Below are 27,261 nucleotides of genomic sequence, written 5' to 3' on the forward strand. Positions count from 1 at the left end.
CTTCCCCGGAGCGTGAAGACACGAGTATGCTGGAGGAAACGTTTGGTAAAAGACGAAGGACGTCTGTAAAACTGAGAGTCACCAAACCATGATCCAGCAGTAACTGCCATTCAGCTCATGAGCAGAGCAGGCTCTCCCCGCCATCCCAGCGTGAAGCCCCAAGGTAGGCCTGCCCCACAGGGGACGCTGGGCTGGGTGGGCAGGTGTCCCCGAGGAAGCCAGGCGGCAGAGGTGCCATCTTCACCAGCAGCCACCAGTCACACACCAGGAAATCCATGCGCGTCTCAAGTCCTGCCTTTACTCAAAGCTTTAACTGAATTAAAAAGAACAAGTTACCAGCAACGAAACTATGAATGCAACAGTGGTGTGTTTTTACGTTCGCTTACCACGTGAAATTTTTGTAGAATGAACCCCAGGTCCTTTGGATTTTTAGATAAGTGCATTTTTATAAGCAAACATATCCTTCCAGAGAAGGTAATACCATCAAAACTGTGTTCTTTGGGATGACTTATCCTGTTTTTCCTTTCGGCTCATTGGACTGTCCCCATTTTTTCCTGTTTCAAAGCACATCTGTTACTGTGGATATGTAGGTTGTTGGCATTAGTGATTGAACAAATGCAATAAAAAAAATCAGCTGATCATTGAGTGGTTTTGACCTGAAATTGATAGAATAATAAGTGAAATAGAAGATATTTACATCTAACAGGAAAAAATTTTACTTCAGAGTTGCAATAACTACCCCATCCCATGACCTGCCCCTCACAAATGACTTACTCTTTAGAAATTGACAGAAAATAAAACATCAGTATTTTTCTCAAATAACTATCACAATTTTGATAAGCTCTTTGAGAAGAGGTTAATTGATTAAAAGGCCATGTTTCAAGTTCCTTCCAGAAAATTCATTTGCAATCAATTTTCCAACCTGGATGCACACAGCTGCACATTATAAATGCCTGGCTCACTTCTGGGCAGGATGACGTCCCAGACCGTCAGCCCCTTCCCTGGACCCTCTGACTGCAGAGGCTGCGTGGAACCGAGTGGGGAGGGTCCTCTGCAGGCTCCTCTCCTGGCGCCTCCCCTCCAATCACCCTGGTACCTGTGCCCAGGGGACATTTGTTCACAAGGACTTGCTGGATGGGCCAGGTGTGTGTAGGTGTGGGTGTCAGATGCACATGGACTTTCGCTCCTTCCCCACGAGTCCAGCAGAGGCAGGTGAGGTGCTAAGGGAGAAGCTTACCCTGCAGGTGGACCCTGGTCCCCAAACGCAGAGCCTGGTGAGGGCAAACCAACCGGAAAGCTGGGCGAGCACGGTGAGCTGCCGTCTGCACAGGTCGCCTGGTGTCAGCAGCTGGTCCTGCAGACAGGGGCACCCCACAAGGTTCACTCACAGCCTCACACTCACACTGTGACTCACACAATTGCACACACTCGCACACACTCACACGCACACACATTGGGTCCAAAGTCCCAACTATTCCTCATCGACAACCACGCTCATCCTCAGTGAACCATGTTTGCCCCATCCGTAGATCAACTTTGAATCGTCCTTCAGAAGCTGAACTTCCAGTTTCGTAACAGTAGCAAGTCAATACACTGACTGACTAGCGCATGGAGCCAGGAGTTTGTCCATAAACAAGTGAAGGTCATACGCAGATTTTCATCAGATGTCACTATGATGCTGGGAGGACTAAATGCCACAGTATTTGAGAGAGAGACTCATGAACACAGAGTGTTCCCCAGTGGTACTAAGAGCAGGAAAAGCACTCAGTGAAATGCTGTCCCCTCGACAAGTGTTCCCTGGCCGCCGGCCAGGCAGGCGGGGACCGTGAGGATGGACGGCGCATAGAGCAGAAGGCCCTGCAGTGACCGCGCATCTCGGGCAGGGCGGACAGCTCAGTGCAGGACGCTGGGCAGTGGCGCAGGACGCTGGGCAGCGGCACAGGATGCTGGGCGGCGGTACAGGACGCCTGGCTGTCCCCACCCTCTCTTTCCTGACCCCACCTTATTCCCGGGGGGCTGCCCAAGCCTCCCTACCCCCGCCTTTGTGCTGGGTCCATTCTCCTCTGCTGGATCCCCCGGGAATAAGACAGGGTCAGGGAAGGGAGGGCAGGGACAGCAAAGGGTCCTGGAGAGCTGGCGGGTCCTTCAAAGCAGGTGGATCCGAGGGGGAGCTGGGCCTCCTCACGAATGACCCTGTAGGCACGTCGGAGCTTGGACTGCATTGTGAAGGTTGCCCGGGCGTACACGTGGCCGGCATGTGACTGAGGCCGTGGCAGATGAATCAAAGAGGGGGAGATGTAGCCGGTGGCAGGACCAACAGCAAGACTCACATGGGAGCGCAGATGGATGAATATGGCCCCTGACACACGGCAGGCGGAGCCCGGCCGCCTGAGAGGCCCCTGGGAACCCGGGAGGGCGGGGCGGCGGGGGTGGGTGGGGGTGGGGGTGTAGGAGGGGATGGCAGGCATCCAGGTCCTGGGAAGAAGGCTGGGCAGCCGCTCGTGCGCATGGGAGTCTCCACTCAGCCAAGGCCACTCTTCAAGTCACGCACTTGATGTGAGATGTGTTTGGGAGGCAGAGCTGTGCAGACTGGTTGTTGTGCGGACTTGACGGGAAGGGAGGAAAGGATGGTGGCCGTGTTTCCGACGTGAACAGGTGTGTGGACAGAATCGGCTCCCTGGGCACAGAAGGCGTTGGGGAGAAAGGACAGGGCGGAAGCCGGGGGCTCCAGGCCGACCCAGGAAGCCTTGAGTCCGACGTCAAGTTCAGGGTATGTCCTGTGTCTAGATATCTGAATCGTGTTGATACTGACATTCTTCTTTGAGCGAATTTCCGCTCAGTGTTTGTCGGACTTTTAGAAATGGCTGTAAGAGAACGTAGTAAGCTTTAACCCTCTGTCTTGTCTTTAAGATGAGAGGAATTGAACAGCTCGCCTGCAGGCGCTTGGAGTCCTGACCAGCCCTCCCAACGCCCACCTGTGAGTGCTCCCTGCTCGGGTCCTAAAGGAGCCGGTGCAGTTATCTGTCAGGATTAACCCCTCCTTACCGCGATGTGACTGTGCGCAAAAGTCTGAATGGGACATTGAGTCGGGGAGGGGGTCCTCCTGGGCCCCCCAACGGGGCGTCCAGGGTACACACCCCCTATCAGGGCTTGGTGAGCTGTTCAAGTCTCCACATCTTCCAGAATGTCTGGATGCCGGACAAAGCAGCCAGGACAGGGAGGCGTCTTTATCCCGAGACCCCCAGTCCCTGTCATTTCTGTTAGAACATGAAAGTGAAAGTTAGTTGCTCAGTCGTGTCTGACCCTTTGCGACCCCATGGACTGTAGCCCACCAGGCTCCTCTGTCCTTGGGATTCTCCAGGCAAGGATACGAGAGTGGATTGCCATTCCCTCTTCCAGGGGATCTTCCTGACCCAGGGCTTGAACCCAAGTCTCCTGTGTCTCCTGCATTACAGGAGGATTCTTACCCACTGAGCCATCAGGGAAGTCAAGAAATACTCAACACGTAACCAAAATAGTGGAGAAAGCCACATCCTCAGCACGTGAGACACTGGAAACCGATGCTTTCATCAGAGTTTAATATAGATTTTACAAATCTGATTTAATTTTGAAAAGTGAAGACATTTGGGCCAGGTACCCATTAGCGCTGAACTGTATGGTCACTCTGGTTAGTAGTCAAAACAGAGACATAGCTTAAGGCCAGCTGAAACGTATAACTAAAATGATACCTAAATCATATTGGTTCAGACTGCTTCTTCCTCTCCCATTAACTTACACTGTACTTTCAGGGGCCTTATTACACATTCATGATCTTTCACTTCAATATACTTTTGAAGAAATCCTCATCTGTAACTCCTGCATAATTTCTACGGATACACATTCAGCTTACAAATACCTTTCTAATAAAGCTAGGAAGAAAATATCTTAAACTGATTTATGTTTGTTTAAATTATAGGTAGGCCAGTTGATGTCTCTTATTCCTTGACCTGAATCTTTAGCATTAAGAACAGCAGCTGGCAAATAGCAGACCTGCAGTTGGTATGTAGAGAGTGGAGACACAGGAATGAGTGACCGAGCACGTAAGAGGTGAGGGGCAGAGGTTAGAAACAAAATGTGAACCTGCACATTCTAAGACATTCTGAACCGCACACTGTGACTGCACTCCACCGGAAGGTGGTCTGTGCTTGGTACCCTGCCTCAGAAGGAAGAAGTAACTTTAAAAAATTATGAAATATGCAAATAAGCATGGATAAATGTTAGATGAGCAATTAGGAAGTCATGGTGTGATTTTGTGTATTTACTTTTGTGTCCTCTTACACCTAGAAATAGGTGTTTGGTCAGGATATGTGGACACATCAACACTTGTCAGATGCCAGTAATTTTCTAAATTATGTGCAATTCTTCAGTTGGCAGTTTGAAGATAATTTATTAGATCTATTTTTAATGAAATACAACCTGGATTATCTCATGCACAGGAAGGTGATTCCAGCACATCATAGCAAGCACGGTGAGCCTGTTGAGTGAGGTTGTAACACACTCGCGTGTGTGCCTGCGTGCACAGCTGTGACGTGGGCGTGGTCATACGTGTGCCAGCCATGCATTCACGGAACTTGCCGTCACTTTAGTCTAAAGTGGAAACAACTGCTTGGGTCATTACACATCTTTACAGAAACCCCCTTTCGCCTTCGGATACATTTAGAACAGGGTCCTTCACTCTGAGCTGTCGAATACCTAGAAGCTTTTTCAAACATTCCAAAATGTTAGAGCTGAAAAAAACTTTAAAAAAAACTTCCATTTTACAGATAAGGAAATTGAGGTTCAAAGGGACTTGCTCAAAAAAAAAAAAATCCATTTAATCGCTCTCCTCTCAGGAGGGGTCTCTGACTGCAGACTGCTCTAGACGGACCACCAGTCGTCTCGGGGCTGCATTCGAGCCCTTCCAGGAGCCTGGGCCACTGACATGGCTTCTCATCCCGGCCGCGCCATTCCACAGTGACAGCAGCGTCTCCCCGGGCCGTCCGCACCGCGAACGGGAGCTCTGGGCTGGCCAGTCGGGACCCTTGCCTGGCTTAGCCACGTTGAGCCAGCCTCTGAAGGGTGTTGCTGGTGATTATATGGTATCTTTCCTGTACATTACACTCTTAATTTGCATTGCTAGATATATGAACATAGCTCGTATCTGACCGCTGCTTTCTGTCCTGTGATGTTGGCAGCGCCGTTTAATAAGCTGACGTAGTTCACAGACGCCTACTTAGCAGACCCTCTCATCAGCATGTTTGGCCAGCTGTCAGGTAGCTTCTGTCCTTTCCACCCAAATTTCTGACTGCTTCCTGGTGATGCTGAGGCCAGCTTGTCTGTGTGTGGATTTCCTGCACGACCCCTCCCTCCGGGGTCCCTGTTTCCTTTGCTCGTGGCTTGACCATTCCTGCTCAGTGAAATCCACTCACCCTTCGTGAGCAAACCCACGAGGGCTGACTCTGCCCTTCCTCGGGGAGCGGGGGTGCTGGCTCCTCAGCGGCCACCCCCAGGGCTCGGCCAGCAGCCACATGGGCGGACGTGTGCGCCTCTCCTCTGGGGGTGGCCGTGTTGGGGGCAGGGGACAGCCAGGACCTCCCCCTCCACAGTAGCAGGGCCGACACAGAGGCCACCACGGAACCCAGAGGTCCCCCCACCTCCCAGCATCAGGTCAGGAAGGCTGACCTCCGTGATCGGAGATGGCCAACCGTGGCCCCTGACCCAGGGCCAGAAGACGGACCTCCGAAAGCAGCTGCAGCAGTCCAGCGAGAAGCTGCATTTTCAGTGAGGCCAGCACTTTGGTGGGCGGTGAGAAACCAGCGTCTGTGGTCACCCAGGGGCTCACGTGTACCTGCTCCCCCAACCCTTCCTGATGCTTTCCTGCCAGCTCCTCCAGCTCCCCCACCCCCAGGGCAGGTGGGATGCGGGGTCCGAGATCAGCATGGCCCCCAGAAACCCATCCAACCCTCCTCTGACCTGGTCAGGTGAACAGCAGAGGACACGGACGTGATCTGACTGTCACCCACAGGGCGCCTGGAGAAAGGCTGGTTCAGATTGACAGAGGTCACGTGTGGCGGGGACGGGATACGGGGGCTGGCCTAGTTTTGTTCTGTCAGAGAAACTGGAAATCAGGCGTTAAACCCAAATGCAGAACCCAGCTCACTGTGGTGCCCAGTGAGGTCTAAGCACGGGGGGCAGGGCACTGCCCTGTTTTAAAGCCCCAGGTGTGAGAAGACACGCCCCTCACCCAGCTGCAGGCTTCTCCGTCTCTCCCTGAGGCTCTGCCTGTCTTTGTCCTAATCAGGCTCGTAATTGATTGGTTTAGATTTTTGTTGTGCTTCTGGTATCTTGCTCTGAATATCGGGTTTGAATATAATTGCCATAGGTCACACTATCTAATCCGTATGCAGGCTTGGGAGCTGGGTGACAGGAATGCTGTATGTAAATGGGTGTGAATGGATGCCCTTGCCCCGTGGCAGCAGCGGGTGAGGCAGGTGGCGTCAGTCCTCACAGGTCAGCCCACTGGGAGCCCCAGAGCTGCCAGCTCAGCAGCCTGCTGCATATTTATGCACCCATTGAAAACAATCCGATAGCTGTTCTCAAGAGATCTCAAAATTCCCCCAGTCTGTTCCCCTTGATGAGAAAAATCACGCTGCTGATCTTCCGAGTTATCTGTGCCTTCTTTTATGTAGAAGGCAGACTGGATGTCTCTTACATGTGCTGGGTTTTAAGGTGGTTTCAATTCAATAGATGCCACGGGGCACTTTTGGGTGTGAAACACCATGCTGGGTAAACGCGATGTGGAGCACGTTCAGGATCCCGCAGTTCAGGAAGCGGCACTGCCGTGGGGTTGGAACTCAGACCTCAGATGGGGGGAGTTCCGTATTCACGTCGGTTTGGGGGTGGACCACCCCAGGACTCTGAGCAGAAGGGACTTCTCATCTAAACTCTGCTAGGCCTCAACTGAGAGAGCCAGTGAGACCCCCCGTCCCACCTCACTTCATCCTGAGAGTCACTTCATTTCCAGCTATCTTATAGGTGGGGTTTCTGGACAAGATTTTTAAAAGTTTTCCCATCGTGAAAACAATAAAGGGCCGAGGATGGTTGAGACTCGGGGTGGCAGGCCCAGGCAGTGCAGCCCAGAGCCCAGAAGGGGAGGGGGTGGGTAGAAGGAACAGGGAAAGGCCAAAGGGGAGCTTGAGAGTCATCTCAGAGCTGAGATGGAAAGACTTCACAACCTCGCAGCTGACTGAAAATTCCAAGGGGCGTGGAGAGAGTGAACGGTGGTTTTCTGCTCAAGGAAAGCGACCGCGAAGGTCAGGATGGTGTGGACAAACCTGGGCGCTAAGTCTGAGGAGCCCCTGGATTTCTGGGTTGAGGGGTGGGGCAGACACTTGAAGTTCAGGAGATACATGATGGGAAAATAGGCTTGGAGGTGGAACTTTGTGTTGTTTAACTAGAGGTAAAAGTTAAATTCATGCGGTCAAAGAAATTGCCAAGGATGAGACGAGAGGCTCAGGAACAGAGTCTTGGGGGTGTCTCAATTTGGGGATAGAAAGCACAGCTTGGAAATTAGGCGGTGAGTTGCATCAGCCGCAGAAAGAAGGGGCCCCCAGGCCAGTAAGAGGACCCACGTGTCCAGGGCTGCCTAAGACTCGGGGTTTGGTGGGCTTGAGAAAACACCTCAGTGAGAGCAGACGGGAGACACAACATGTTAATGCTGTGTCTGCAGTCAGGATCAAAAATTTCAGAATTATTTGAAATTGGCATTTGTTTTGAGGCAAGTATTTTTAAATCAATGTAAAATATCTTCTCAGTAGAGAGGCCAAGTTTGCCAGATATAAGGAAAGCAAGTTGGCAAGAAAGCGTTTGCCTTGAATTTTTGTTTTAATTGAGAGACTTTAAAATTAGGTGGTTTCGAAGATTCCTAAGGCAGCCAATCATGTTTAATCTTATCAGAGCTTCACGTTTCTCTTCAAATGACGGTCTCACCTCAGGAAACATATCCCGTGTTGATTCTAACGCCTGTGGCTGAAAGCGCGGGTTGATTGTGAGTCTGGACGCTTGTCCGAGGGTCCCCTAACCTCCAAGCAGGAGGAGCGCTCACTCGGAGCTTTCTCACCTGCCGTCCGACCGGGCTCTGCCCCGCTGGCTGAAAAAGAAAGGAAGCCTTGTGTCTTCAGGGGCAAGACCCCGTGGTGACGGCCGAGGGTCTCCTCTCCCCCAGGTCGTCTGAGCCAGGCGAGCCTTCACACGCGGGCCCGCATGGGCGGAAACAGAACACCGTCCGCACAGTTCTGCGTAGAAGCCCCCCAGCTCGGAACACAGACGGACCGCGGGTGTGGGGAACCCATAGGCGGGACCCAGGCCGCCCCGGGGGAGACGCTGTTTCTTTTACTGGCGATCCGCGCCGGCCGAGAACCTGAGGGCCGCTGCGGACACGGGCGCGGTCCAGCCTCTCCCAGAGGCTCGCACCTGCACAGAGCTCGCCCGGGGCGCAGAGATGCCTCAGGCCCTCTGCCCTGGCGTCTCTGCCAGGTGCCCCCGAGGCCTTCATCCCCACCACCTCTGGGGACCTGCGCCCGAGCGCCTTCTCTCCACGCCGAGACCCGGCTCTGAACCTCAGGGATTCACTGCGGAAGCCGCAACTCCTGAGTGCTGCCCGACAGGACTTAATCCTCCTTCGGGTCATGGAGAAGGCTCACTGACAAGGAACTGAGGGAAAGACAAAAAAATGATACTCCAAGATGTACTCTTTGCAGGTCACATCCCACCATTCCGCAGAGACAGCTGGACAGTTTCTGGGGCCTGATCTGAGGGTTAAAGGGCAATCTGAAGTTTGCCTAAAAATGCCCCTCAGCCTGGAAGGTGGAACCAGGGTCATGGGCCTCATGGTTGGATGTGACTGTGACCTTTGACCTTTAGCTCCATCAAAATGAACAACCCTCAAAGGGGATCGTTGGTGGTGGCTTTGAAGTAAGAGCCAGGAAGGGAGTGAGGAAGATCAGGTGGGGTAGAGCCACAGTCCCTAATCCCAGTGTTGGAAATGCCAACCGAGGGGCGGGGCCTCCGAAGGGGCGGGGGGCCTCCAGGGGGCGGGGGGCCTCCGAAGGGGCGGGGCCTCCAGGGGGCCGGGCCTCCAGGGGGCGGGGCCTCCAGGGGGGCCGGGCCTCCAGGGGGCCGGGCCTCCAGGGGGCGGGGCCTCCAGGGGGCCGGGCCTCCAGGGGGCGGGGCCTCCAGGGGGCCGGGCCTCCAGGGGGCCGGGCCTCCAGGGGGCCGGGCCTCCGAAGGGGCGGAGCAAGGAGACCCGTGCCTCTGCTCAGCAGCTGGGGCAGCCCTGGGCCTAAGCAGCACAGTCAGTGTCTCACGGTTTGGAGGATGGACTCGCACCCATGGCCCAAGCTCAGGCTGGGCTGGTTCCTTCTGAGGCCGTGGGGAGGAGGGGGTGCCCCAGGCCCCTTCCCTAGCTTCTGGGGCTTTGCTGACGACCTTCAGTGTCCTTGGTTTGTAGATGCATCACCAGAGCCCTGAGTAACGGTCACAAGACCCTCTCCCTGCCAGCATCCCTGTGTCCAAGTTCCCTTTTAGCAGAACGCCAGTGACGCTGGAGTGGGCCCCCCCTATCCTGTGTGCCGTCACCCCCACTTGATCTGCAGCCGCTCTAGTTACAGTCAAGGCCACGTTCCCAGGTCTGGGGATTAGGATTTCCACCCACGACCTTTTAAGACCCAGCTCAACCCTGGCAGTCAGGCTGGGTGAGACATCGACAGACCTTGATGCTGATGGTGATGATTCCACAGCCCAGGAAGCTGGTCCCACGTGGGTCTGGTGCTGGGCATCTTAGCCGTCACCTCATTTAATTTCCCACCACCTAATGGGCAGGATTTGGACCCACGTCAGGAAGAGAACCTGGGACTCAGAGCAGCTGGGTCCACAGACCTCAAGCCTGGGGGGCCGCTGATCAAGGCAGAACCTGAGGCTGTTTGACAAAAACCGACTCACTCTCCCCACTTGCTCTGGAAAGAGGGTGAGTGAGAAACCCACTGCCTTCCGTGTTGCCAGGAATTAGGCTGCTCTCTCATTTCCACCGTCCCGGGGACGCATGCCAGGAGAAGGTGGGGAGTGGGCGGGAGAGCCACGGGGCGTGTGTCGGATGTGCTCAGGGAAGAGAAGCCTCAGGGATGCTCCCACGGTGACTCTGCGCTGAGTCCTGGGGCCTCGGAGCCGAACAGCAGCTGCTGGTCTTACTCCTGGGACATGGACTCGGCTCGGCCCGCTCCTCAAAGGGACAGGGGCAGGGTCAGGCTCCTCAAAGCCCCCCCCCCCGCCGCCCTGCTGGGGGCCTGTGGACTCTTTATCACCACCCCCTTCAGATCATTTAAGCAGGTAGATGCTGCGTAATTGCCATCTGCCTCCTGAAATCCACACCAAGACAGGTAGGGGCTGCCCTAACCCGAGGTAACCTGGCTGCTCATTGAGAGGCAGGAGGGGGAGTCCCCTGGTCCGTCCGAGGTTCCCAGGGGACCTCCCCAAGGGCTGTGCCCTCCCCTGCCCCTCACTCTCCTTCCCCAGCCATCTCCCCAGCCCTCTCCCCGCTCCAACATCCCACCGCCCAGGGACTGACGGTCTGTCCCGCCAGGGTCCCCTGAGCAGTGATGCTGCCTGGCTCTGTCCTTGCTGTCCCCAGCACTCGACAGACGCCTGATGGGACACACTCCCCACATCTTGTTTCTGAAGGATCAAGTCACTTAATCCTCACCAGGCTCCAGCTGAACCACAGTAAGTGCGAACGCTTCTTTCTCAGTTGGTATCCTGGAAGGATGTGCGGTGCGTCCATGTCACCAGCCTTGTGGCCATTTTGTAATTCCTCCTCTCGTCCGGCCTGGTCGGACTTCAGTGACCACACTGATGCTGGGGTCCCCACGGGGCTGCTCCGACCTTGTCTGGTGGAGCTTCCTCGGCAGAAGGGACTGAAGATGCTCCTTCAGAGGACTGTTGAGAAGCAGGGGCGTTAAATGTCCTCGGTGCACTGTTTCCTATAAATGTCCAAAATGTGAAAGGAGGGTTCTGCACCACTTCAAACAGATGAGAAAGCAAGCTGTTACACTACCAAGTGGTAATGTATTTTTTGTCAGAAATAAGAAAAGCCACAAAGGAGAAGACATGAATGAGATGAGTGAATGTATGATGTAAGTTGTGGGGTAAAAAGGATCACGAGATGCTGGGGGAGCACAGTGAGGACCCCTGAGCCACCTAGTGGTGGGACTGCCCTTGCTTCACCCAGAGGGGACAGGGACTGCGTCTGAGGAGAGAGATGGTCCTCTTGTGAAGACAAACAATCACCAAAATAAATGCAAACATGTAACTGAGACAAAGCCAATTTGGGCATATAAAATAGGACTCTTGAAATTTTAAAATGCAGTTGAAGAACTGAAAGATATATTTGGAAAAACTTTCTGAAAGATGGAGAAGAAAGATAAAGAATGAAAAAAAAGAAAATGAAAAAGCCAAGCATAATAAGATCTACTTATCAGCAGGATGCGTGAGTGCTACGTGCTAAGTCGCTTCAGTCCTGTCCATTTCTTTGTGACCCCATGGACTGTAGCCCTCCAGGCTCCTCTGTCCATGGGATTCTCCAGGCAAGAATACTGGAGGGGGTTGCCAGGCCCTTCTCCGGGTGATCTTTCCGACCCAGGGATCGAACCTGGGTCTCCTGCTTGCAGGTGAATTCTTTACTGCTGGGCTACTGGGAAAGCCCTGCCAGGACGATACATAGGACAATTCAAATGCATTTAGTAGACATTCAAAACACACGCACACACAGTAAAGACAATAAAGGAGAAGTTAAAAAGGAAGGAAGAAGCACTTTCTCAGCAACCAGCAGGTTTCATGTCGTGTGTGCACCGAGTGCTGAGCAGCAGGAGCGGAGAATACGTTTCCTCAGTGACCCGCATGCCCGGAGTTAGGGAGAGGGTGAGGGCGAGGGCAGAATGCCCGCGCTGCTGGCAACGAGATGGAGCAGAAACCCAGGGAGCTGCCCTCGCCCCGCCCTGGTGTCCCGAGGGCGAGGGGCAAGCGATGCCTTGAGAGCCCCCTGGGAGCTGCGTCTCCTCCTTGCACACGCTTGGTGCAGACACGTGTGATGTGTGATTTTCAAAAGCAAAAAATAATAATAATCACTCTGAGACTCTGATTTCCTAAATAAATGTCCCAGAGAAAATGTCTGCCACTGACTTTTACGCTTGATCTTAGGGAAAAGACCAAAAAGCGATGCCGTTGACTTTTAATGTTAAAGAAAAAAAAAAACAAGCTCGGCTTCCACAAAGAGGGAATCGGTTCGGTTCTGAATCCTGGCGGCACCTGGGCAGGACACCTGACCCAGCCGTGGCTGCAGGGGTGGGTGTGGGTGGAACTCAGCCTGTCCCTGGGAGGGAACCTCTGTCTTCCTGCAGCAGAGACTCGGGTCTGGCCACAGGGAGCCGCCTCCTAGTTTAATGACATCATCATGCGCCCTCCAGGGGCTCCCTGGCCTCGTGGCCTCTGCTCTCCCACGTCCTCTGCAGCGTGACTCTGGTTTCCAGAGCATATGCCCGCAGGTGTGCCACGGGTTTATGTGACAATTGGAGCAAACCAGAATCTCAAACCCGGTATAATTTACGCTGAGAATAGGAGTTGATCCAGAATCTCAAACCCGGTATAATTTACGCTGAGAATAGGAGTTGATCCAGAATCTCAAACCCAGTATAATTTACGCTGAGAATAGGAGTTGATCCAGAATCTCAAACCCGGTATAATTTACGCTGAGAATAGGAGTTGATCCATAATTAAGTTTGCTTGTCACTTGTTCATATATAACTTAATTGTTTAATTTTTAAATATTATGAGCTATTTATATGTGTATTTCTTGATAATGTTACTCACACTGAGTTGAATATCTGCTGCTTGTAAAGTGTTCTTATAGCTACAGTTTTAGAAAACAATTTATTTTAGAAAGGCCAACATCCGCATATTTCATAGTATCAAAACTGAGTGTTGTCCATGTACTAACTTGTTTTAATCTGTGTTTTAGTAGATTTGAAAAGTGAAAGTATTACTTGATTGGTTGTGTCTGACTCTGTGACCTTATGGACTGTAGCCTGCCAGGCTTCTCCATCCATAGGATTCTCCAGGCCAGAATACTGGAGTGGGTAGCTATTCCCTCCTCAAGGGGATTGTCCCAATTCAGGGATCGAACCCATATCTCTGTGTTGAAGGTGTATTCTTTACCATCTGAGGCCACCAGGGAACCCTTCAGTGGATTATATTCTGTTTTCTCAATCACTGGTGTTACCAGTACCTATTGTACTGATAGGTATGGGATTTCTATTTTACCCAAACCTACTGTTTTAAAGTTTTGGGGGATTTTTTTTTTCAGTTCTTTCATCCTCTCTTTTTCTTTACACCCCAAATAAACTAGTTTTTGCATATTATAGGTACCACTGTGCTGATCTAACTCTTCATTGTTCTTTCTTCTGTTGTTCCCATACACTCACATAGCAATGTCGTTTCTATCTTGTTTTATACTGAATCACTCAAGTCTAGCAGAGTGCAGGCGAGTGACCCCCCTAGAAATGCTAGTTAATTAAAGACATCCCCATTTAGGAGCTATTTACATCACCGTGGCTGTAAATGAGAAAGTGGAACTCAGAGATGTTATGTAGGCATATTAGTAAATATATATACAGTGATACTATGTAAATTTGCTACCATTCACTGAGCCTTTATGGTTAGCTAGATCCTTCTTGTATATTATCTAATTTAGAGATTGAAAAATTCCAGGAGATTCATGCTTATGAACAACGAGCTCAGATTACGAGGAAGTAAGTGCTAGTGCTTTTGTGAGCCAAGTCCATCTGACTTCAAATCTTTTAACCATTAAACATTTTACTGGTCACTTGTATAACATAATCTGCCCGGTTAGATTTAGGATTCATCCTGCACCAGTGCACAGGAGCACTATCTTCCTTTTGCCTTCTCTCGCTTCCTTTTTCTTTTCTCTATCAACAAAGCCGTTTTAACCAGCCCTGGGTGCAGCACCCAAGACAAAGACGGGCGATTTGGCTGCTCCAGAGTCTTGGGGACCCGAGTGCTGAGCCCTGGGACAGATGAAGCAGGAGAGTTTGGGGAAAGGTATTCCGAGGAGGAGGTGGGGGGATGTTCTTTTGTTCTAAATGGCAAAGTCGAAAAGAAGGAAGACAAATCTGGTGTAATTCCTTTCTCTTTCTGGGAATTTATGAGTTTAAGTCCTCTGGGTCTGTGTCCTTGCAAGACACGCAGGTGCGGACTCAGTCCCTGTCTGTGTGATGAAATCAGGCCTTGGGAAGATTAAGTGTAAAAGGGAAGGATTTACAGCTCAGCTCTAAGGTCAACAGAGGCAGACAGGGTGACGGGCTCCCAGGTAACAGGAAGGATGGCTGAGTTCCAAGGACAGTGACCCAAAAGCCTCTGACTCTTTCTTATTTGACTCAACTACCTAGTTGCCTGTTGTTCAAAACAGGAATTACAAAGCTAGTTGATGTCCCACTTGAGCATTTTGCTGTTGTCTATGACAAATGGGTTAGTGTGCTGAGAGGTTTTCAGTTCCTATAAAACAGGAGTGAGCAGCAGTGGGCCCTTTAGAATGGCAAACCAGTATGAGGGAGTGTCCACGGCACCTGTTGGGGTGAAACATTTTTGGGTGAAAGTCACCACCCAAAGGCTCATCTGGGACCCCAGGACTCAGATTCCTTGTCCTGGTCTCAGTTCTTCCCATGGTGGGGGGCAGAGAGGGAGCAGTGTGAACACCCAGCAGCCCTGGGATAGTCCTGCCTGGTGTGGGGAGGGGGATGGTGTGAACACCCGGCAGCCCTGGGACAGCCCTAGACCTTCAAGCAAGAGTGCGCAGATTCTCCATGGCTCTCCCAACAGCTAACTATTGAGCTTTGAAAAAAGAGTCTCAACCTCTGAATGTGGGTTTCTTCACTCCGGAAGTTAGGGTCATTTGGTTGACAGGTAAATGATGTAATGGACAAGAAAGTGGTGTTGACCAGAGTCCCCTGGCTCCACAGACGTCACAGAGACCAGCCGTGTCTGATAGCCCCTGAGCCCCCTGGAGAAGTCACAGACTAAATAAACAGGGTCACCCTCAGATTCTGGTTTGGAATGACTTTGCTGTGTGCCGGGGCCTGCTCCTGCCCCAGACGTGGAGAGGAGAATCCAGTAAGGAGGTCTGGAGGGCTCAACACTCGTCCCCCGGACCAGGAGTTCTAGAACCTTCTCAGTTGGCGAATGTCCCCAGCCTGCACGATGACTCGGCTAGCAGGGAACAAGTCTTCCCAGACAACCCAAGGGAGACCCTTTCTCGGAGTCTGAGCAGGAGCCCCAAGTCCAGAAGGACACTTCTCTCAGGGATCATTGTCCATCGATAGGACAGCAGACACGGTCCCTCGGGCAAGCTGGAGGGTCCGTGGTGACTGCAGAGGGCACACTCTCTATCCACGTGTCCTCCTGGTGTCATCATGAAGTCACTAGGTGCTTTACCATGTGGTCCCTGTTTTGTAGATGGAGAAATCGAGGCACAGAGAAATTAAGTGACTTCGCCACAGTTGCAGGCTGGGGAGAACCCGGACCAGAGCAGAGAGACCTGACTGTGGGCCTGTGTCCTGCCCACGGAGTCACGCTGCCTCCATTCCTGGGAGAGAAGACTTCCTGCAAGGTAACCCAGCTCCCCCAGCAGCTACTCAAGGATGCCTACATCCATCATCTCTGATTCTCCCTGATCTTTCCTGATAGATTTCTTATGAACCCAAACTTCCCAGAGTCTGCATTGAGATGAGGAAGCAGCTCCCATCATGTGAAGCTGTGCGTGGAGCTGGGTCTCAGTTACCTAGGAGACGGAGACTGGGGACAGGGCAGCTGGCAGGAACGGCTCTACTCAGCTTGATCTGCAAGCTTGGTGGTGCCAGAAGCGCCTCGTTTCTCTGCATTACACCTTCCCTGACTATCCCACCGCCACACAGGTCCCGCCGCTGCCTGCTGCCTCCTCCCCGCCTGATGATACTGGAGCAGTGAGTGGCCGCAGGTTGGGAGCAGCGGGTGAGAGGCAGGGCCGGCTAATGGCTGATGACAAAGCAGCTTCTGCTTGTGAGTGGCCAGGGAGTGGAGGAGGGAGCTGGGAGCTCAGGCTCTGGGTCAAGTCTGAGCTGCCCACGGCGGAGACCGAAGCCCCAGGGTTCCTCCTCCCCGTCTGTGCAGAGGGAGAGCATGACGGTGGGGAATGCGGGTTAGGAGGACAATGGTCTTCATGCTCTTGGACCCCACGTCCAGCCCCTCCTGGGGACACGGTTGTGGCCTGGAAGCTGCTCAGCCTCCAAAGCTTGATGGAATCCATGAATGTGCAGCTTTTTGGTGCAGTTAATATTGTTATCTTCAGTACAGCTCAGCCTGACCAGTGCATCTTTTACCACGGGGATCAAATAATAAAATAAGTCCTGCTCCAGATGTAAAGTTAACAATTTACAACACAATTCACTGAGTCGTTCTATGGCTTTCATTGGTTCAACAGCAAATTTCTTACATTCTAGGCTTTAAGTATAAAACCATTTAAAGCTCCCCCAAAACCCTCTCTTTATTTTTAAAATAAACATTGGGCTTAAATTTTTTTTTAATGTATGCTGAAATAGTTCCTTCATGGTGATTTTTCTAAGCATGATTCACTAGAGAGAGAATCAGAAACCCAGGCGGTGGTACCCGGTTGCACCTTCCCCAGGCCCAGGGGAGTCCAGAGCCCATACATAGGTCAGAAGCCTGCATACCGCCACTCCTGTGTCACCAGCAAAGCTCCTACAGCTCAGGTCTCAGCCCCACCCGAAGGGCAAATTCAAAGCACAGCTTGCCTGAACTTCCGATGGAAAAGGCCGGGTGACCATCAGCAGGGTGGGCACGGGGCAGGGGCCTCGCCTGCACTCCTGGTGTAAACCTGGGCAGTGCAGACCCCTGCACACCTCATGCCCTGAATTGTGCGCACCTGGCTGAACCTGAGCCTCTCCTGGAGTTTCTGAACATTGAAACTTGTGTGAGAGGGGAGTGTGCCTCTGTCTCACGATGTCACTTGGCGGCCCCACTGGCTGAAAGGGGAGAGACTCCCCCAGTGCTTCGTTAGGCGTGGTCTACAAGTTATCTCCTGCAACCTTCAGAGAGGAGGTTTATTCTTTTACAAGAATGTATGAAGTATTTATACAAATAGATATATTTATACACACACACACACACACACATATATATATATATATATTATTTGAACTGAAATATAGTTGGGGCTTCCCTGGTGGCTCAGACAGTAAAGAATCCGCCTGCAATGCAGGAGATTCAAGTTCAATCCCTGGGTCGGGAAGATCCCCTGGAGAAGGGAATGGCTACCCACCCCAGTACTCTTGCCTGGAGAATCCCATGCACAGAGGGGCCTGGGGGTACACTGTCTGTGGGGTCACAAGGAGTCAGACGTGACTGAGCGATTAACAGTTTCATAGTTAATTTACAATGTTGTGCTAGGAGTGTACAGAAAAGTTACTCAGTCGTACGTAAATCTGCATGTGTTCTGTTTCAGATTCTGTTCCTTATGTGGAATTCAGTTCCCTGTGGTATGCAGTAGGTCCTTGTGGGTTATCCACTTTATATATAGTTCTGCATATATGTTTATCCCAGTGTTAATGGAGGCTTATTTCTCAGAGAGCACAACACACTACAGGGCCGGGAGCTCAACCAGGGCTGGCCCTGGAATAAACAGAGTGTCCACAGAGGGACCAGCGGGGTGGAGCCTTCCCACAAAAAGAGACGCATGTTAGTGGGGGCTGGTGTTCATTAATTGAGGGGTTAGTTGCAGGCTTAACTATCCACCTAGAAGAAAATAAGTTTGTCCCCAATATATACGAAGAAGGATTAAAACCTAAATGTAAAACGTAGAACAGTTCTTAGGCAACCGGCAAGTGAGCCAGGGTTTTCGACTCCATCTCACGGAGCGATGGCCTCCACACCCTGTGGTGCCAAGTCCCCAGCCCAGGTGATGCCCAGGCTTATTTCAGGTACAGCAGGAGGAAAATGACAAGGGGGAGTCTCCGCCTCCACGGCGTGACCGGCCGTGCCCCTCTGAGGCTCTGAGGTCCGCACCCCCAGTAACCCAAGCGCCCAGGTCCCCTGAGCTGCCCAAGGCCTTTGCACATCCTGTTCCCTCGCCCGAAACATCTGCCCCAGCCCTTTTTTTAACCTGAATCCTGAAGTTTTCCCTTAAAGCTCAGCACACATTTCAAACACTAAATGAGCTTGTGCTTTTTATTATATGTATTTTTACTACTCTGCACACAGAGTGATGAGTAGGTATTTGTTGGTCGGTTGATATGAAGGCTCAGGCCAGAGATGCCCGTTCTCCAGGGATTCTCTGCAGAGTCTCGACGTGTTGAAGCTTTGCTCCAACAGCAGGTCCACCGGGTCTTTCTGTAACATCAGCTAGCAGAGTCACAGGAATCTAACTAGTCTTCTCCCAGATTCTGATGTTTCTTGTCATAAATTGTGGAGGAGGTGAACTCTGCATCCATGGTATCTCTTTTTTATTTTAATTTTTTAAAAATTGTGTTAGAGTACAGCTGAGTTACTTGTATTAATTTCCTGTATTAATTCTTGTATTAATTTCTGTTGGTGGTGGTTTAGTCACTAAGTCATGTCCGACTCTTGCAACCCCATGGACTGTAGCCCACCAGGCTCCTCTGTCCATGGGATTCTCCAGGCAAGAATACTGGAGTGGGTTGCCATTTCCTCCTCCAGGGGATCTTCCCTACCCGGGAATCAAACCCGATTCTCCTGCATTGCAGGCAGATTCTTTACCTACTGAGCTATGAGGGAAGCCCAATTAATTTCTGCTGTAGAGCAAAATGAGTCGGTTATAGACACAGATAAATAGATAACAGACTGTTTTTCACACTGCTTCCATTATGGTTTATCGCAGGATACTGAACAGTCTCCTGTGCTATCCAGTAGGACCTTGTTGTCTATATGTGCCTATGTTAGCGCGACAGTTTGCATCTGCTAATCCCAGACTCCCGTCCTTCCCCCCCACCCCCCTGCACACGTGATTTTGCCATGTCTGTCCCACCTAGAATACAGCTCTGGCCACACTGGCTGTGTGTGCTCAGTCACTTTGGTCGTGTCCAACTCTTTGCGACTCCATGGACTGTAGCCCGCCAGGCTCCTCTTGTCTATGGGATTTTCCAGGCAAGGATACTGGAGTGGGTTGCCATGCCCTTCTCCAGAGGATCTTCCCGACCCAGAGATTGAAGCCCCATCTCCTGCTGGACAGGGTGACAATTGACCCAGGCCAGAGTGGGATCTGGTGAGAGGAGCTGTCGTCTTTACTGCTCTTCTCTTGTCGACCCTTCTGATGTGCTGAGTGGAGTTCTGCAATGAGCGGTTTTGCTGTGTTTAAATTACTTGCATTCACCCGTCCAGCAGTGTGTTTTTAACTCAAGGAGGAAGTGTAGACAGTGGCGGTTTTCGGGGCCCTGCACCAAAGCTGCCACACGGATGATCTTGGGCAAGTCCCGGGTAAAGGGAGCAGAATATAGATGCCACCCTTACAGAATTGTGTGAGGATTGTGCAAGGTAGTAGATGGAGACACTCTGCGACCTCCAAGTGTAAGTCCTGCCATGACCACCAGGAGGGGCCATGATCCTGGAAAGCACCCTAATGGTTCAGACCAAGGTGGCCGCCAATCGCCCCCAGGGCTAGACCACAGTGAGAGTAGCCGCCAGGAGAAAGCATGTCCTTCTGACACCCCCTGCTTCCCACATAGGTCCCTGACCAGGTTAAACACTTCAGCTACAAGGAGATGGCGGACATTATATGTGGATGTTTTTCCTTCCTGCAAACCTCACCGCTGTCTATTGTATTCTCCGTACAAGTGCAACTCAGGTTGACTGACCCGCATGTGTCCTCATCAAAGTCTTCCCCTGCAGGGCCCCTGCAGGACCAAGGTCTTGCTTGTTATTTTTAAACATCGCGGGTAGACTGCCTGGCCCTTCCCCAGTGGCCGACCCCCACTTCACAGAGGGACACTGTCCCTAAGACCCAGCAGGGGAGCACGCTGACCGCCTTCTCTCCCTGCAGATGGAGGTGGACGCCGAGGAGAAGCGGCATCGCACGCGATCCAAAGGGGTCCGAGGTACGTCCGTGCCTCCCGGCCCCCGGCGCCCTGCTGGGGTCACCTCCGTCCTGCAGAAGCCCTCCATCTGGACCTCTGGGGGGTTGTCTGTGGCAGGTGGGGTGGAGTAGCGGCGGAGGGGGGTCTAGCGATGGAAGAGAAATGAGCGTCTCTTTTCCTCTCTCTGCAGTTCCCGTGGAGCCGGCCATCCAGGAGCTGTTCAGGTCAGTGGTCCGCACGTGTGCCCAGCGGCGGTTCAGAGAACGCACCCCTTGATAGAGAGCGGGCTTCCGCGCTCCCCGGGCCCGGGGCCTGCCCCCGCCCCCCAGTGTCCGGCCTTCCCTGTGAGTCCGCACCCCCGCCCCCGGCCCGCCATCCAGGGGGCACCTGAGTGACCGTCCGTTCCTCTTGCAGCTGTCCCACCCCCGGCTGTGACGGCAGCGGCCACGTCAGCGGAAAGTACGCGCGACACAGGAGGTAAGGCCGCGGTCTCGGCGCGGAGCCGCGCGAGTCGCGGGCGCCGCCTTGGCGAGGCTCCCCTGTCCCCCGGACCTGGGGCTCTTGGAGTCGCTCCGACGCCGCCTGGGGCAGAGTTTGCCCACCCGCGGGGGACAGGCGGGGTCCGCGCGGCCCGCCCCCGGTTCGCGGCGGCCGGGGTGTCTGGTCCCGCTTTCTCCTTCTGTAGCTCAGGATGGTGACCCTCGGGTGGTGGAGTGAAGGACGGCCTTCCTGGTCTTTCAGCGGGAGCTCGACCGGTCCGGGGGAGGAAGGCCAGGCCCCAGGCGGCTGCGGGGGACGGTCTGGGCCGGAGCGGCCAGGCCGGGCCAGGCTCCAGGGGCTCAGGGGCTCCAGGGCTCAGGTGATGTTGCCCGTCAGCCCAGATTTCAGGCCTGCGGCAGAGACGAGGAGGGGACACCGGGAGCATGGAGGGGAGGGGCTTGTGGCGGCAAGGCTTCACGCCAAGGCTGCAGGGCAGGGGCAGGTCGGCCAGAAGGTTCTCGTCTCGTGGGCCCCCGGCCCTGTGGTAGGAGGCAGCTTCCCCTTTGTGCGGAAGGTCGCGGCCCCGGTGCGTCAGAAGCGTGCACCCGCCAGGGCTCACCTGTGGCGGACTCCCAGACCCAGGCTGAGAGCTGTCGTCCGGCCAAGCAGCCTTCGGGCCGGCCGGGTACGCGGGCCCAGGTGCTGCAGCAGGTGCTCCAGCCCCCAGGCGACAGTCCTCGCGGCCTCGCTCACTATTTCCTTTTCAGCTGAGCGCTAATTTACCGGTGAAATCAAGCAATTATGATGATTGTCCTTCAGCAAAATCAAGGGAAAATTACAAATTACTCCAAAATCCCCCATGCTAGCATTTAGGGAGGCAGGGAATTTTAATGGGCACCCACGAGGAAACGGTTTCAGACTGGGGGAACAGCTAGCCATGGTTAAGAGAATTTTGTGACTTAAATTATTATATTTAATGTATTATATTATTATCTTACTGTGCAAAATTATCGAATTATCCGATTTAAATATATGGTTTATTTCAAGTATTTGCTATTTGATGAAGGAGTATATATGTAAATTCTTTTTGTAAAGTCCTGTTTTTAAAACCTGACTGGTTTATGTTTACGATGGAGAAAAACAAGTTAGCCAACTGGGATTCTCCAGGCAACAATACTGGAGTGGGTTGCCATGTTCTCCATGGAAACTTCCCGACCCAGGGATCGAACCCAGGTCTCCGGCATCCCCTGTATTGGCAGGCGAGTTTTTTACCACTAGCTCCACCTGGGAAGCCCAGTCATCTCATGATTAATCAATAAACTTGATTATATTGCTACTAGAAGGAATGATTAAATTTGGCTAAAAAGTTTTAATTAGATGTCAGCTAGTTTTAGTTAGGTGTCATAACCACACTTTTGCAGGAATACTCGTGAATTTCCCAAAGAATTGACTATGCTATGCTAAGTCACTTCAGTCGTGTCCAACTCTGTGTGACCCCATAGACGGCAGCCCACCAGGCTCCCCCGTCCCTGGGATTCTCCAGGCAAGAACACTGGAGGGGGTTGCCATTTCCTTCTCCAAGGCATGAAAGTGAAAAGAGAAAGTGAAGTCGCTCAGTCGTGTCCGACTCCTAGCGACCCCATGGACTGCAGCCTACCAGGCTCCTCCACCCATGGGATTTTCCAGGCAAGAGTGCTGGAGTGGGGTGCCACTGCCTTCTCCGAAGAATTGACTCAGGCCTTTGTATTTCTACCCACAATGCACCCCATGATTGTGGACCCCATGATGAGTCCTGTGGGATTCGGGCTGTGTGTACAACCTCCCCGGGGTCCTCTTCCTGTATAGAAAATGGTGCTTAGGCTGAGGCTGGGCCAACTGAAGACAGCCAGGCTCCACCCTCCTCTGAGACTCAAGGCTGATGAGAGTGCAGAATGCCCTGAATTGTGCAGGAGCGAAGTAGATGAAATTTTAGAGAATATTCACAGAAGCAGCCAAACTGGAAATTTTTAAAACAAAAATAATTTTCATTTTTAAATTTAAAATGGCGTTATTTTCACCATGAGTCATAATGTATACAGTTATTGGAATTTCCACTATTTTACTAGTGGAAAGTAAATAGTGAATCAGGAGGCATATTGGGGGTCCCAGAACACAGTCTTCCCTTTGCCACTAGTGACCCAGGGCTTTGGGTGAATTATTTAACTTCTGTATGTCCTTAGTCACTCAGTCCTGTCCGACTGCTTGTGACCCCGTGAACTGTAGCCCGCCAGGCTCCTCCGTCCCTAGGATTCTCCAGGCAAGAGTACTGGAGTGGGGTGCCATTTCCTCTTCTGAGGGATCTTCTCCACCCAGGGATCACATGCTCGTCTCTTGCCTCTCCTGCATCAGCAGCAGATTCTCTACCAGTAGCGCCACCTGTACGGGCTTCAGTTTCCTTGGTTTTAAAACAAGAAAGTTGCGGACTTTGTTGCGTGCCTGCTGAGTCACTCAGTGATGTCCAACCCTCCGCGCCCCCATGGACTGCAGCCCAGCAGGCTCCGCTGTCCATGGGATTCTGCAGGCAAGGAGACTGGAGTGGGTTGCCATTTCCTCCTCCAGGGGATCTTCCCAACCCAGGGATCGAACCCGAGTCTCTGACATCTACCTTCACTGGCAGGCAAGTTCTTTACCACTAAGGCCACCTGCGAAGCCCACAGACTTTGTTATGTAAAGCTGATTACCATTCAGAATGCCATGTCAGAGGTAAGATTCTCTCCCAGGAGTCTCACTGAGGTGTCAAGTAAGGCTTTCTACGTTCTGTTTGTCAATGGCTATATATTATCAGTAATTTTAAACTAAGAGGTGACATTTGAATTTCTCAGACTGAAAAGGTGGTCCTTGTAGTAGGTAAGATTCTTGTACACATCAACATCTTCTGACTGTAGCTATTTCAAATTTGTGAGATTTCAATTATATCTGGCTTTGTCTCTTTCATTTTGAAAAGACAGTTTCTGCGCTGTGACAGCTGCTCTCATGCACGTAAATGCCTGCACCCCCAACACAGGTGTCACCTTGCCCCCTGCTGAGGCTCGGCGCACCTGAGACATCATCAGATAAGACCAGTGCGGCGGCCTCAGTTTGGGTCTTGATGAAATTGCCCATCATTTCAGGTTTTTACTTGGAGAAGGAAATGGCAACCCTCTCCAGTGTTCTTGCCTGGAGAATTCCATGGACAGAGGAGCCTGGTGGGCTACAGTCCACGGGGTCACAGAGAGTCGGACACGACTGAGCGGCCAGCACTCAGGTTTTACTGATGCACTTTTCAATGAATGTACTCCTGTTAAGGCTACAGTTTCATTGTACTCACTCATCATGTCAGTTTGTAGCTGAGTATAAAAGACATTCTTTTAGTAGATTGATATCTAGCTATTTGAACATGTAAAAATTGAGGCAGGTGAAGGGAATCAACAATGTAAAAAATAAAATTTTTTGGAAATTTGATTTCAGGTAGTAAAATGAAGTCTACCAGGTAATCTTTATTTTAGCATAATTCCTAAGAGAATCAGATACTGGTCAGAGTTTCAGTGCGCCATTTCACCGCTTTGGAGGGCCTGCATGGCGGCGGTGGTGGCCCTGGGCGGTGGTCATGGCCCTGGGTGGTGGCTGTGGCCGTGGGCAGAGGTCATAGCCCCAGTCAGTGCCCGTGTCCCCGGGCAGTGTCTGTGGCCCTGGGCGAAGGCCATGGCCCTGGGCGGTGGTCATGTCCCTGAGTGGTGGCTGTGGCCCTGGGTGGTGGTCGTAGCCCCAGTTGGTGGCTGTGGCCCTGGGAGGTGGCCATGGCCCTGGGTGAAGGCCGTGTCCCTGGGCGGTGGTCATGTCCCTGGGTGGTGGCTGTGGCCCTGGGCGGTGGTCGTAGCCCCAGTTGGTAGCCGTGGCCCTGGGAGGTGGCCTCAGTTGGTGGCCGTGGCCCTGGGTGGAGGCCGTGGCCCTGAGCTATGGTCTTGCCACTTCAGTGGGGATTTGGTTTCCTGTGGATGCTGAGATGGGTGACGTTTTCCCTTGGTAAGGAAGGCAGAGCTGTGGGTTCCTAAGAAACCAGAAATAGAGGGCAGAGGAGGACCAACCGCTGGGTGATGCTTGTGAAGTTCATCAACAGTCTGAATTCTCAGGGAATTCACGATTTACAGTCTTGGTTAAGAACGAAGGGGTGGGACTTAAACTTCTAATATCATTTTATTGGATGTTCTGCCTTATCCAAAAGCCGTATCCTTGAACTACAGATAATCGACTCGGCATTTGTTTGTGTCAGTCATTCACAGTTTGAGCTGCCTGATAAGCATACACACAACTGCACAAAGGCTGAGTCAGAGAGAGAAACTGGGGAACACATAAGGGAAAGGAAAACACAGTTTTACCAGAAACTCCAGGCACCTCAGGGGCTTGGGCGTAGCACCCCACGTGGTGCCGAGTCGCCGAGCAGTCAGGGTGAGAGAGGAGGAGCAGTGCCAGGCCCTGCGTCCAACGCAGGCGCCACACCCCTTCCTCCTCCGGGCCGCCCTCCTGGACCTGAGGCCCATCTCTGGATCCCTGCACACTGACCACAAGGGCCCCAACTCAGTCAACATTTTCATGCCCTGCTGCGTGTGGTCAGCGTCCCTCATGGCTCAGACAGTACAGAATCTGCCTGCAATGCAGGAGACCAGGTTCGATCCCTGGGTTGGGAAGATCCCTGGGAGAAGGAAATGGCAACCCACTCCAGTATTCTTGCCTGGAGAATCCCATGGACAAAGGAGCCTGGCGGGCTACAGGGGGTTGTAAAGAGACACAACTGAGTGACTAACACTTTCACATGCACATGATCAGGGACAAAACCACCAGCCTTTATCTTCCAAAACATTGTTAGTATCCAGACACATGACTCCGATTCTTCTAGGCTCTATATTATTAGCACGTAATTATGACAAAATCACCATGGAATCTGCAATCAAGGCTGGAAGTAATTCTTCATGAACCAAAATGCACTCTCAGTCTCTGTCCACAGCAAATCCTGTCTCTTCCTTTCCACTCAGTCTTACATCTCTTGCACACCTGACTCTGCACACTCCACGGCTCTGAGTACACACGGCTTTTCGAAAATGGTATTTATGTGAGAGATGCTGAAGGTAGCATCTCAAACGTGATGCGGGGGCCAATCCCAGAGCTGCCTTTGCAGGTGCAAAACTAACCCTCCACCATCTAAGTAAGTTCCCAGAGTCTGGTTCTTAGACACCCAGGTTCAGGGAGAGGCGCATTCTGGATCCCTGCTCTCCTCCTGGGACCACCTTGTTCCTGCTCTGCAGGCAGACAGGTGACCGTAAGCGTCTAAAACAGCTGTGGGTGATGGGTGAAAAGAGCATTTCCAGGCCTACAGCCTGGGTGGCAGGAAGAAAATGAAAGACGTGGAGGAAGAGTCCGTGAACCTGGAGTTGAGAAGTCGCTGGGCTCTGGGTTGGTTGGCTGGAAGACTGCCTGTAGGGAGGGGAAAAGGACACAGAGCCAGCCCAGGACTGGGGCCCTGAACCAGCAAGAAAGCAAGTGCAGGAAGAGCTGCCTGGTGCGGGACCCCGGCTGCCTGAGCGTCTCGGGGGCTGGGGTCTCTGCCTGGCCTGGGTGGTGTGCGTGCTCCGTGCCATCCCACCCTTTTGCAACTCCGTGGACTGTAGACTGCCAGGCTCCCCTGTCCACGGGATGCTCCAGGCAAGAGTACTGAAGCGGTGCCATTTCCTACTCCAGGGGATCTTCCAAACCCAGGGATCAAACCCGCGTCTCTTGTGTCTCCTGCATTGGCAGGCAGATTCTTGATCAGTAGCACCTCCTGGGAAGCCTGAAGATAGGTATCCTATGGATAGAGATGTGGGGTCAAGAGGCCCCAGTCCACTCCATCTGTAACTGTTTTAGTATGGTTCAAATACCTGAAAAAGACGTTGTTCAATAATCCAGAGAATTATATGACCTGTTACTAGGATAGCCAGAATGTGGGACGTGAAAACTTTCCTGCCAAAATTTACTCTTGAAAATTTGTCTGAGATTGAACATTCTAATGCCTTATAATCACAATCTTCTGTCCCCAAGTTGATATAAAATATTGTGTTAAAGATACAGTGCAACTTGATGTTACAAAGGGGTAAATAAATAGATACTAAATTCATTGTCAAAATCAGGGCTAGTTTATTGTTCTACCTCTACGACTGTAAGTATTTGTTAGACGCTCAGTCGTGCCTGACTCTGTGCAACCCCATGGACTGAAGCCCGCCAGGCTCCTCTGTCCTTGGAATTCTCTAGGCAAGAACACTGGCGTGGGTTGCCGTGCCCTCCTCCAGGGGATCTTCCCGACCCAGAGATTGACTCCGAGTCTCCTGCATTGCAGGCAGATTCTTTACCATCTGAGGCACCAGAGAAGCCTTATTGTTTTAACGTCTTTATAAAATTTCCTAGTAAAAATTAGAGATGGGAATGATATTTATTAGTATCTATCACAGATTGGGACTTCCCTGGTGATCGGTGGTTAGGAGGTCACCTTCCAGCGCAGGGGCTGAGGGTT

General features: G+C 52.2%; 1 protein-coding gene across 24 annotated transcripts in view; it reads left to right on the forward strand.

Moving 5' to 3' along the window:
- Positions 1-27,261, forward strand: part of MYT1L (myelin transcription factor 1 like) — a 397,832-nt gene that overhangs the window by 243,620 nt on the left and 126,951 nt on the right. For 21 of the 24 annotated variants that reach the window (XM_027550720.1, XM_027550721.1, XM_027550738.1 and 18 more), the window contains 4 exons: positions 15,595-15,748; positions 20,189-20,243; positions 20,413-20,446; positions 20,637-20,699. In XM_027550720.1, coding sequence (XP_027406521.1) covers positions 20,189-20,243; positions 20,413-20,446; positions 20,637-20,699 — 152 coding nt within the window. In that variant the 5' untranslated portion in view covers positions 15,595-15,748. Of the gene's footprint in view, positions 1-9,802; positions 10,043-15,594; positions 15,749-20,188; positions 20,244-20,412; positions 20,447-20,636; positions 20,700-27,261 lie in introns of those variants that run through there. The other 3 variants (XM_027550726.1, XM_027550737.1, XM_027550725.1) reach the window with 3 other exon arrangements.

The sequence above is a fragment of the Bos indicus x Bos taurus genome, chromosome 8 (assembly GCF_003369695.1).
Source record: "Bos indicus x Bos taurus breed Angus x Brahman F1 hybrid chromosome 8, Bos_hybrid_MaternalHap_v2.0, whole genome shotgun sequence".
Lineage (NCBI taxonomy): Eukaryota > Metazoa > Chordata > Mammalia > Artiodactyla > Bovidae > Bos > Bos indicus x Bos taurus.